The following is a 12912-nucleotide window of genomic DNA, read 5'->3' on the forward strand; positions in this document are numbered from 1 at the left end:
GCATGGTCTGGAAACTGTAGTTAGTGCAGAATGTTGCAGCCCACTTGCTGACAGGAGTGAGACCCTGTCCCCATATTACACTCAGAAATCTGCACTGGCTGCTGATTTGTTATCTGGTCAAGTTCAAGATGTTTCTATTAGAATATATACATCCTAACAGATTGTGGCCAATTTATTTAATAGATTGACTTACCTCGTATATGCTCACTTGACTGCTTCAGTCTGTGGCCTAGCACTTTTACAAATGCCACATAATGTTCATTCTACACTTGTAAGGAGCTGATCCTTCAGTGTTGCATCACCTATACTTTGGAACTTCCTGCCCATTGATATTAGGAAAACACAGACATTGTAGTATTTTCAGCACATACTAAAATATTTTTTTGTTTGTCTACCCAGGCATGTAAATCTGACATTACATATTAACATTCATATTATTTAATAATGTATATTTTAAAAACTGCTCTTTTTATTCATATTTTGAAAATTTTTAGGTGAACGTTTTAAACATCTGATTTTATTGGTAATTTTAATGTATATTTTATGTAAAATGCTTTGAGGTTTTGGCAATTAAACAGTATATATATGTTGAATAGCATGGATGATAGAATAGAAGCATGTGGGATCCCACAGCCCAAAAGCTGTAGAGCCAAGCAGGAATCTACCCTGTAAGATAGGTCGGGCTAAGAGATTATGACTAGCCCAAGGTCACCCAGCAACTTCATGGCTGAACCCTGGTCTCCCAGGTGCTAGTCCAATACTCCAACCATCACACCATGCTGGCTATATTGTCAAAGGTTATGATATAGGCTCTTGTCTCTTTTTTCTTCTTTTTCACTTTGGTTAATTCCTTTTAAAATAAGATGAAAGCTTATTCAATTTTGCAAACATTTTATAATTATTATATAAGCTATATATTTTTATAACTGTAACTTTGCAGGTGCTCTATTTAAATTTGGATTTATTTTATCCTCTTTTTTAATAAAAAAATGAGGAAAAATAATATACAAGAAACCCAAGAAATAAAAGAAATAGCAAAATACAAGAAATCCATCCCAGAAAAACTTTTCAGTAGAATGATTTGAAAATATGTTTTGTTTGTGTCTGTGTTCTTCATTCCAGATATTATACACTGGAATTGTCATTTATGCCCCAGCCTTAGCTTTAAATCAAGGTAAGATGAATGAATGTGAATCAAATAACTTTTTTAATATCAGTGCAGTCTACTGTATCATGCAAGACTTTTTATGAATCCTTTCAAGATTTCTGTTGACTTCTACTGACTTCAGCAAAAGTTTGTCTATCTAAAATCCCACCATGAGAATAGCAGCTATGAATGTTTTGAGAAGTAACTTGTGGCTAAATTCTGCTTTCAGTTCCAAACAACTTAAATCTGGAAACATTCTAGGCTTCATGCACTCCAAACATTGTAGAATGAGGGTTTTATGTGGATTTTAAAGGGAAAATGCATACACCAGGTACAGTAGGGCCCCGCTTTCCGGCATTCCGTTTTCCGGCGTTCTGCTGATGTGGTGGCTTTCTATTAGGGGAAATTCCCTGTTTTAAAGCCAATTTTGCGGTTTTTTGGCATTTTGCAGCATTTTTGCACGACACGACCCATTATAGTCAATGGGTTCCACTTTAATGCGATTTCCGCTTTATGGCGGGGGCCTGGTTCCTAACCCGCCGTATAAGCGGGGCCCTACTGTATCACAGTTATTTCTTGAAAAATACATATGGATAGTTAATTCACATGCAATATTTATTTATTTATTTGCTATATTTCCATAATGCCCTTCGGCCATCAAGATCACAGGGTATTCTGCAGTATTCATATTAAATAATTAAACCAACTAATACAAGTCAACAGTTAAACCAAGTTTCAACAACTATCTCTAAAGCTATTTACCAAATATATACCCCTGCAGCAAGGGTTCACAATTCAGACCTCTATGGCAGCCATTGTATATGTTAAATTACTTGTGAATTTTATTTGTCACGTGTATAACCTGTCTTTCTTCCATGATGGAACTCAAGGACAACTACATGGGTTTCTCAGGCAGTATCCCATCCACTGATCATACTCCAACTTCCTTAATTTCAGAAAGGTTTCTGCATTGTGTGCCTTTATACCAGCCTTCCCCAACCTGGTTCTGTCCAGACGTTTTGTATTGCAACTCCCATCAGCTCCAATCAGCATGGCTGCTTTAGACCATGTCTTGGTCTTAGGGCCAAAGCTCTGCCTCTACACAGAGAAATATATTCCTTCAAAGGGTGAAAAAGATAGCAGGTTTGAACCAAAGTGGCTGTTTTGCAAATGGAAGAGCTCCTTCTGTTCATGGATGGCATAGAGATCCAGTGGAGGCTCCCTGTCAAAGAGAGGGGGTGGGGAAGTGGGTTATGCCAATTCTCCCTTTCTCTTGCACTACCTCTCATGCTGCTCTGAGAGTCTCTCAACTGCCCAGAGCAGTTTTTCAGAGGTGAAGTGTGCAGCAGGGAAAATGGAGGAATCAGCAAAAATCATCTCCCCACTTGCTTCCTCCAGTGTGAGCAGAACCCCACTAAGCATCCATTCAGTCATCTTCTAACCGCCCAGCGGAACTTTATAAGGTTGTTCGGGGACTTTTACACTCTGGTCCTCAGAACGCAATAATACCATCAATAGCCCGCTGTAATGAGTTTGCGAGACACTTCCAAGATAAGATCACAAACATCCGCCGGGACCTTGACTCCAATATTGTAGCAGTTGAGCCTAATGAGGTGTCCGGAGCACAGTCCTGTCCTGTTTTATTGGATGAATTTCAGTTGGTTCAGCTCGAGGACGTGGACAAGGTGCTTGGACAGGTGCGGGCGACCACTTCTGCTCTGGATCCTTGCCCCTCATGGCTAATAAAAGCTAGCAGGAACGGAACAGCCGGATGGGCCAAGGAGGTGATCAATGCCTCTTTACGAGAGGGAGTGGTACCACCCTGCCTGAAACAGGCGGTGGTGAGACCGCTCCTAAAGAAACCCTCCTTGGACCCTGAAAATCTTGACAACTATAGACCGGTAGCAAATGTTCCGTTCCTGGGCAAGGTTTTAGAGCGTGTGGTCGCTCACCAGGTCCAGGCTCTCTTGGATGAAACTGATTATCTGGATCCATGTCAATCGGGCTTTCGGCCGGGGTTTGGTACAGAAACAGCCTTGGTCGCCCTGTATGATGACCTCTGTCGGGAGAAAGACAGAGGGAGTGTAACTCTGTTGGTTCTCCTTGATCTCTCAGCGGCTTTTGATACCATCGACCATGGTATCCTTCTGGGGCGACTTGCGGACTTGGGAGTTGGAGGCACTGCTTGGCAGTGGCTGTGCTCCTACCTCGAGAATCGTCTCCAGAAGGTGGTGCTTGGGGAGCATTACTCGAGTCCCTGGGTACTCCAATATGGGGTCCCACAGGGTTCAGTTCTGTCCCCCATGCTCTTTAATATCTATATGAAGCCGCTGGGCGAGGTCATTAGGAGATTTGGAGTGCGTTTCCAGCAATATGCTGATGATACGCAGCTCTACTTCTCCTTTTCATCTTCTTCAGGTGAGGCTGTTAATGTACTAAACCACTGCCTGGCCGCGATAATGGACTGGATGAGAGCTAATAAACTGAGACTCAATCCTGACAAGACTGAGATGCTGTTGGTGGGGGGGCTCTCTGCCCAGATGGTTGATGTCCGACCTGCCCTAGATGGGGTTACACTCCCCCTAAAGGAGCAGGTCCGTAGTTTGGGGGTCTTATTAGATCCGCTCCTGTCACTGGAGGCTCAAGTAGCCTTGGTGGCACGGAATGCGTTCTACCAGCTTCGGCTGGTAGCCCAACTACGGCCCTATCTGGATAAGGAGAACCTTGCCACAGTTATCCATGCTCTGGTAACCTCTAGATTGGACTACTGTAATGCACTCTACGTAGGGTTACCTCTGAAGACGGTTCGGAAACTTCAGCTGGTGCAGAATGCTGCGGCCAGAGTTCTTACTGGGACAAAAAAATTTGATCATATAACACCTGTCCTGGCCCAGCTGCACTGGCTACCAATATGTTTCCGGGCCAGATTCAAAGTGTTGGTTCTTACCTATAAAGCCCTTAACGGCATCGGACCGCAATACCTGGCGGAACGCCTCTCCCGCTATGTACCTACCCGGTCGCTGCGCTCGACGTCGAAGGCCCTTCTCCGTGTCCCAACGCATAGGGAGGCACGGAGAACGATAACTAGAGCTAGGGCCTTCTCAGTGGTGGCCCCCGAACTATGGAACGCCCTTCCTGATGAGATACGCCTGGCGCCTTCTTTGTTATCTTTTCGGCGCCAGGTAAAGACCTACCTCTTCGCCCAGGCATTTTAAAAATTTAAAAATTTGAATTTAAAATTGAAAATTTTTAATTATGTTTTATTGTGTATTGTATTTACATCCACTTGTATTTTAACCTGTTTTATTATGCTGTACACCGCCCTGGGAGCTTATTGCTATAGGGCGGTCTAAAAATGTAATAAAATAAATAAATAAATAAATAAGCACAACTCTGGAGCCAATCCAGTTGAGCTAGTATACACACATGGATGAGTGCATTACATTTGGCCATTTCTCATTCCTTTATTTCTGTGAAACCTTGGTGAGCTATAAATCCAGAAGATTATGAAGCATCTTGCAGGCCATAATGTTAGAGCTTTTCAGGCCATATTAGAATTACCTTGGGGAATCAGAGCAAGGTCTGTCCACTCTAGAATTTTGTTTTCAGCAGCAGAAAGTAAACCACCTCTGGAAACTAATAAGCAGAGCATTTTAATTATGGCATTTCATCGTTGTTTATTGTCAGCTTCTGATACATTTGCCTCTGTACATGGAGGTTCCAGTTAGTTAGCATAGCTAACAATAGTGCCTGTTGTGCATGGTTGCTCTATGGGTATAATTCCAAAAAAGTCTCTATATAAGAAACCATCAGAGGCCAAAATGTTAATTAATTACCTCTGGGAATTATTTATAGTGCTCTTTATGTCTACTGTTCAAACAATAAACATCTACTTTAAAAAAAACACAACCTTATTTCTTTGCACTTTATATTTTCTTTTCTAGTTACAGGATTTCACCTGTGGGGTGCAGTGGTTGCAACAGGAGTAGTCTGTACTTTTTATTGCACACTGGTATGTTTACACTTCATTTAAAGACTTATAGTTTTGTATTAGCCCATTATTGTTGCATGTAAGTATATAAAACAATTAAATGCAAATATTCATAAACTAACCCCGCTCCAAAATATTTTTTATATACGACACTTGTGAAGGTCTTATATCAGAGCCTGGAAACAGCGATGAGCTGGGTGAGGGCCAATAAAATGAGACTGAATCCTGATAAGATCAAGGTACTATACGTGGGTTGTTTCTGTGTCCAGGAATTATGTGGACAGCCCGCTTTGGGACGAGTTGCACTCCTGTTGAAGGAACAGGTTCTGGGAGTATTTCTGGATTCCAACCTGTCACTCACATCTTAAGTGGCTTCTGTGGCTAGGAGTGCTTATGCTCAGTTTAAGCTAGGTTGTCCGCTATGGCCTTTCCTAGACTAGGATATCCTGCCTCAGTATTCCATGTTGTAGTGACTTCCCATCTGGGCCACTGCAATGTACTTTATATGGAGCTGCCCTTGAAGGTGGCCCAGAAGCTGTGGCTAGTGCAGAATGCGGTTGCCAGGTTGGTGAGCGGGGCAACCCAATAGGACCGTGTGTAACTAGTCCTGAAAGTGCTGCACTTGCTGTCACTGGGCTATCAAGACCAATTCATGGTGTTAGTATTGACATACAATGCCCTGAATGGTTGGGACTCAGGTACCTAAAAGAATGGCTTCCCAATATCCATCATCTCAAGTCTTATGATTAGTAGGGAACGCTCTGTTGGTGGTGATGCTGCATGGTTGGCTCTGAGCTGTTGTCTTATCGGTAGCCAGATGGATTGGTTAGAAAAATATATTGAACTTCTTAGCTCATAGTGAATATTAATTTTCCTTTTCTGGGGCTTTCCCTTCTGTTCTAATAATTTTGTTTCACAGTGAATTTATGTGGATTGTATATTATCTGTTTATTCTCTTCTCCACACAGGGTGGTCTAAAAGCAGTAGTTTGGACCGATGTTTTTCAAGTTGGAATCATGGTAGCTGGGTTCTCATCTGTGATTATACGTGCTGTAGTGGTTCAAAATGATATTGGACGTATTCTAAATGATTCCTACTATGGAGGAAGATTAAATTTCTGGGAGTAAGTTTTTTGGTTTTTTGGCCCACAATATTACAGAAGGATATTTCAACTGAATCTTAAACATGTTATTTAACTTACGTATCATTATAAACAGTGACACTTATTTCCAGTGATATGTTTAGGATAAGGTTATTAATTATTTTATAAAGAATTCATTAATAAAAAGCAGTAGGTTTTTTGTGCAAAATCATTAATATAGATAGCTATTTGTTATGTACAAGGGGATCATTTAGGAATTTCTAAGTTTAAAATTTGTTTGAAAAATGACTTTATTTTGTATTTCTCTTAGTAATCTGCTTGCACCTAAACCTTAGATTTATTTACCCAGGGTTCCTTGCAGCTGTGCTCTAACCTCTTGCCCACCCTGGCTACTTCTTGTAAGAGACTGGCTCAGGCCTGGCAAGGTACCCTCTCTCTGAGACCCCTCACAAGCATTTCCTGGGTTCCTCTTGTGTGGGACAGGCAGTGGCAGGGAGAGACCATTGCAGTCATAGGCATTTATTTTTTCACCACCAGGTCATTAAAAGAGGGGGGAAATGTTTTGGCCCAGGAGGGATCATTGTCCTCACGACTAGCAGGTTTGCCAAGGGAGCCCAGGATGGCACATAAACACCCTCCTGGCAAGCTTATCAGGTATGGATATGGTGATCCTGCTTGGGTTGCCCCCCTCATTAAATGGCCTGGTGTTGCACTGGAGTGTGTGCCTCCAAGGACTGCTATTTTCACTCCTTTAAATGAATGTTGCTTGGTGTAGTATTGCTATGTTGTGGGCAAGGACCAAAGGCATGGGGTGGGTGAAGTAAGATGATGCAGCTGCCTGACCTGGACCTTCTCCTTTCAGCCCAAAAACAAACCAACAAATAAACAAATTCAATTTTTAATATCTTGGTGTCATCCCCAGTGGGCCCTCTACGGTTCTTGCTGAACCATGCTAACTCTAAATGCTTTTTCTGAAACAGTGGGTGGTGCTGGGGCCATAATATGATCCATTGAAATAAATGGGACATATTTCAAAGTAATATTTATTTATTTATTTAATATGTATAGTGTGCTCCATGCAGGACTGTTAATTGAAGAACAATCACATTCTAGGCTATAATATATTCACACAAAAAACTGGGTTCCTAGCAGGACTATTTTGTAGGACCACAATCAATGCATTTAAAAAATTTGGAATGTATTTGTCATTAAACTAACAGCTCTGACACAAACAATATTGCTGTATCCAGTGGGTATCCAGTAGCAGAAGGATACCCAATTTTTTCCAATGCTCCCTACTTACTGTAGCATCCTTGCTCTGCTGCAGAGGGTTGAGGGACCCTCTGGAACAGTATGGGATATTGTGTAGAAGGCTGCAATAGTTGATGGAGAATCAGTGGAAATGGGACACCATGCCCTCCACTAATCTAAAGCCATCATGGATACAAACCATGGTCTTATTCAAAAGGAACCAATGCATCTTGAATTATATATTTCAAATAATATATACAAATTGTATTCTGTGATTGCTAGAATTTAATATGTAGCCATTATTATTTTTTCAAACTGTTTGTGAACTTGAGTATTAATTGAAAATGAATATGAAAAGAGAGTTTAAAGAGCATGACACGTGAGCCAATCCTTTAAGAATTCCACATTTTTTCCTCTTCAATTTAGCTTTGACCCTAATCCTTTGCAGAGGCACACATTCTGGACAATTATTGTAGGGGGGACTTTCACCTGGGTTGGTATATATGGAGTCAACCAATCTCAAGTTCAACGATACATTGCCTGCAAAACCAGATTTCAAGCAAAACTGTAAGTCAGTTCATTGTTCTGACCCATTGTCAGAATGTTATTTTCAAAACATTTTCATTTTAAATTGCATTCTTGATATTATGGATACATAAAAATCTAGTCATTAAAGTTATAAATTGTCTGTGTACTGCTTTGTGAACCACGTCAAAAGGAAATACATACCTATTTTTACTTTATGATAATTTATAGCAGTTTTAAGCTTTGTGTTTCATTTTTTAACATTGCAAATGGTATCCTAGCATATAGTAAAAATACATGTACATGTACAAACCAAATTGTACAATCTATTCTTGTGCAGATACTAGTAATAATGAACCTTAGTTTATTATATGGACACCTCCATCCTAACTATTACATCAAAGGTTATCTATCATTGTATACATGACAATAAGAACAGCAATAATTATTAAAAACAATTACCAAATTATTTCTGTAAGTCTTCCCTCAGGGGAACAGGAAGGGAAACAATTTTCAGCAATTGCCCTTCTCTCTTGCAGCCCACCCCCAAAACTTGCTTTGGAGGGGCCTCCAACCCTCTGGAACAGATTTAGGGAAGGACATGAGGGATGTAGAGAGGAGAGGGAATTGCCAAAAATTGCTTCCTTCCCCGTGCTGCTGATGGAAGCCTTTGTGTCAGAAATATGTTTAAAGCTATAAACATGTTGCTAAAGTGTTATTTATTTATTTATTTATTATTTCAATTTATATACCGCCCTTAGCAGAATAGCTCTCAGGGCGGTGAACAAACAAGATAAAATACAATATATCATAGTAAAAAAAAACAAAAACATGTACAAACAAACAACAGAAAGCACAACAAAAACGAAATACAACACAAATTAAGAAGGATACATGTTAAAAGTAGAAAGATTAAGAAAATTAAAAGATTAAAATGCCTGGGAGCATAAAAAGGTCTTTACCTGGCGCCGGAAAGATAGAAGTGTAGGCGCCAGGCGTACCTCTTCGGGGAGGCTGTTCCACAACTCGGGCCACCACAGAAAAGGCCCTAGATCTAGTAACCACCCTCCGGGCTTCCCGATGAGCTGGTACCCGGAGGAGGGCCTTAGATTCTGAACGAAGTGAACGGGTAGGTTCATAGCGAGAGAGGCGTTCCACAAGGTATTGAGGTCCCACGCCGTGTAAGGCTTTATAGGTCAAAACCAGCACCTTGAATCTCGCCCGGAAGCAAATAGGGAGCCAGTGCAGATGCGCCAGAATAGGTGTTATATGCGAAGACCGACTGGTCCTCGTCAATAGTCTGGCAGCCGCGTTCTGCACCAGCTGAAGCTTCCGAACTGTCTTCAAGGGCAGCCCTACGTAGAGCGCATTACAGTAATCCAATCTTGAAGTTACCAGAGCATGAACAACGGAGGCGAGGTCGTCCCTGTCCAGATAGGGGCGTAGTTGGGCTACCAGACGAAGATGGTAAAATGCATTCCGTGCCACCGAGGCCACTTGGGCCTCGAGAGACAAGGAAGAATCGAAAAGAACCCCCAAACTACGTACCTGTTCTTTCAGGGGGAGTGTAACCCCATCCAGAACAGGGTGAACATCCACCATCTGAGCAGGGAAGGCGTTCACCAGCAGTGTCTCGGTCTTGTCTGGATTGAGTCTCAGTTTATTAGCTCTCATCCAGTCCATTATCGCGGTCAGGCAACGGTTCAGCACATCAACAGACTCACCTGAAGAAGATGAAAAGGAGAAATAGAGCTGCGTGTCATCAGCATATTGATGGCAATGCACTCCAAAACTCCTGATGACCGCACCCAGCAGCTGCATGTAGATGTTGAAAAGCATGGGGGACAAGACCGACCCCTGAGGGACTCCACAATGGAGAGTCCATGGTGTCGAGTGATGTTCCCCAAGCACTACCTTCTGGTGACGGTCCGCGAAGTAGGAGCGGAACCACTGCCAAGCAGTGCCCCCGACACCCAACTCCGCGAGTCTCCCCAGAAGGATACCATGGTCGATGGTATCAAATGCCGCTGAGAGATCAAGGAGAATCAACAGAGTCACACTCCCCCTGTCCCTCTCCCGACAAAGGTCATCATACAGGGCGACCAAGGCTGTTTCGGTGCCAAAACCAGGCCTAAAACCGATTGAAACGGATTTACATGAAAATTTTGAAGGGAATTTTGTAACAACTATCAGATTTGTAACCTCCTTATGGATAAATGCATGATAAAACTGTTTAGTTTAATATGTGAAAGAATTAGTGTTTAGCCACATAAATGTAGCCATCTAAAAAGAAAAGGGGAAACAGTACCTCTGCCTTTCAATACTGCCTTGCTATTGAAGAACATTAATAGAAGCTAACTGCAGTAAGACTAGGCCTAGTTAATTTGTTTAGGTAGGATCATGGAAAGTCAATGCTGGATCACGGCTATTGCCACGCTAACAGTAAGGGAAAGTTGCTTCTGTTGCTTCACAGAAATAATAGTCTTTACACATTTGCTTACAATAACGCTTCTGGAGAAAAGCTGTCAGAACTTGTTTCTTAAAATACTGTAAATAAAGGCCTATAAAATAGACTGACCAAAACAGAATGCTAGCATTTTACATCAGAGTTTCATTAAAAATGTTTTAGATTTCAGAGCAAAGGGGAAACAGGCAGATCTATATGCCAACCTATGGCAACATGAGACATAAAAATATGCACTAAGGGTTGAAGCCAGTTCTGTACTTAATATGTCAGACTGAACTTCTGACTATATGCCTACTGATATGCCACAGAATTGCAAATATGTCATGGCTTATTTATAGTTTTCATTATTTTAGTGTATGCTCATTTTAAGATGTATCTATTTAAATGTCTGCCCCGTAACATCCTGAAAGCTGGGGGCAGTGGTCCCCAAATTTCTCCCCCTATGAACCACTTGAAACTGTTGATGATCTTGATGCACCACTTAATGATTTTTCTGCCTGTTGTAGCAATAGTAATGTGGTGTGCTAGTTGCTTTATGATTTTTAATTGTATTTTTGTTACTTATTTTATTACTTATACTGGACTTCAAATTGTAATACAACAATATTATTTATTTATTAAATTTATATCCTGCCCTTCCTCCCAGAAGGAGCCCAGGGCGGCAAACAAAAACTCTAAAAACACTCTAAAACATCTTAGAAACATATTAAACATATTAAAACAAAACATCTCTTAAAAACATCTTTTTTAAAAAAAGTTTCAAAAACATTAAAAAGCAATTCTAATACAGACATAGACTAGGATAAGCTCTCTACTTAAAAGGCTTGTTGAAAGAGGAAGGTCTTCAGTAGGCACCAAAAAGATAACAGAGATGGTGCCTGTCTAATATTTAAGGGGAGAGAATTTGAAAGGGTAGGTGCCACAACACTAAAGATCTGCTTCCTGTGTTGTGTGGAACAGACCTCCTGATAAGATGGTATCTGCAGGAGGCCCTCACCTGCAGAGCACAGTGATAGACTCAGTATATAAGGGGTAAGACAATCTATCAGGTATCCTGGTCCCAAGCTGCATAGTGCTTTGTACACCAAACAAAAACCTTTAACTTAGCCCTGTAGCTAATGGGTAGCCAATGCAATTCTTTCAGCAGTGGGGTAACATGCTGACAATACCCTGCCTCAGTGAGCAGTTGCGCTGCCGCATTTTACAACAGCTGCAGCTTCAGGACCAACTTCAAGGGCAGCCCCACATAGAGTGCATTACAGCAATCCAGCCTGGAGGTTACCAGTGCATGGACAACAGTGGTTAGGTTATCCGGTCCAGCTGAAGCTGATAAAAAGCACTCCTAGCAGCCAAGGTCACCTGGGCATCTAGTAACAAAGATGGGTCCAGGAACACCCCCAGACTAACCTGCTCTTTTTGAGGAAGTACGACCCCATCCAAAGCAGGCAATTGACCAATTATTCAAACTCAGGAAATACTAATCCACAGCACCTCCATCTTGCTAGAATTTATACTCAGTTCATTGACTCTCATCCAGCCCACCACTGAGTCCAGGTACTGGTCCAGGGCTTGCATGGTCACTCCCAATTCATACATATAAGTGATTAAAAAAGTAATAAAATAAATTAAAAATTATATGAGTATTTAATTTGGGTGGACCACATGAATGAAGCTTCAAGACCACAGTTCGGGAACCCCTGGGTTAGGGCAAGCCATAGTAATTAAAAAAGACCTGACAGAAACACAATGAAATGTAAAAACAGCCACATGCTTAACTGAACCCACCAAAATCCTTGCAATTCCTCAGAACGATGCTGAACCTCTAGGTAAGTGCTTCCTACACACATTTTATTCTAGAATCAATGGAGACTACTTGTTTTTCTATGTAGTCCACACAGAATCTAAAGTTATTGCACATTTTTTGCCCCTGAAAAGTGCCTTTTGAGAAACTGAATTCATTCCAAAATAAAAGTTCATTGCAGATTGATTCTATGTTACGCCACAGTGCATTTGAAAACAGATATAGGCAGTCCTGGCAATGGGTGTATCTATTTATCATTCTACACCTGCCCAGTGACATTGTGGGTGGATGTATACCAAGATCACAATCAACACTTCCTTCTTAATTCACCTGGGGTGTGGGAAGAAAAAGTGCAGATAACCTAATCAAGAGGAGAGTTTTCAAATGTGTATCAAGGAACCAGACCCACACTTGTTGACAGCAGGATCTAGAATAAATTTAAATTGAAAGCAGCATGTTGAGGACAAGGATGAACAATTCCAGATTGAGAAAACTACATTTTTGTCCTACAAACGGGTTTGTGCGTATGCAGCCTTGGTCAATCTTTGAAACAGAAATGAACACAGGTCAAGAGTCAATTGTGTTGCACTCAACCTGTTTAGTCATCATAGTTGCTGAAAAAAGCTTG

At 41.3% G+C, this 12912-nt stretch overlaps 1 protein-coding gene across 1 annotated transcript in view; it reads left to right on the plus strand.

The window, feature by feature from the left end:
* Window positions 1-12912, plus strand: part of LOC133390581 (sodium-coupled monocarboxylate transporter 1-like) — a 35514-nt gene that overhangs the window by 4506 nt on the left and 18096 nt on the right. The window contains exons 3-6 of the mRNA XM_061639475.1: window positions 1123-1174; window positions 5092-5159; window positions 6107-6261; window positions 7918-8058. Of these exons, the coding sequence (XP_061495459.1) occupies window positions 1123-1174; window positions 5092-5159; window positions 6107-6261; window positions 7918-8058 (416 nt within the window). The remainder of the gene's footprint in view (window positions 1-1122; window positions 1175-5091; window positions 5160-6106; window positions 6262-7917; window positions 8059-12912) is intronic.

Source organism: Rhineura floridana, chromosome 8 (genome assembly GCF_030035675.1).
Source record: "Rhineura floridana isolate rRhiFlo1 chromosome 8, rRhiFlo1.hap2, whole genome shotgun sequence".
NCBI classification, from domain to species: Eukaryota; Metazoa; Chordata; class Lepidosauria; order Squamata; family Rhineuridae; genus Rhineura; species Rhineura floridana.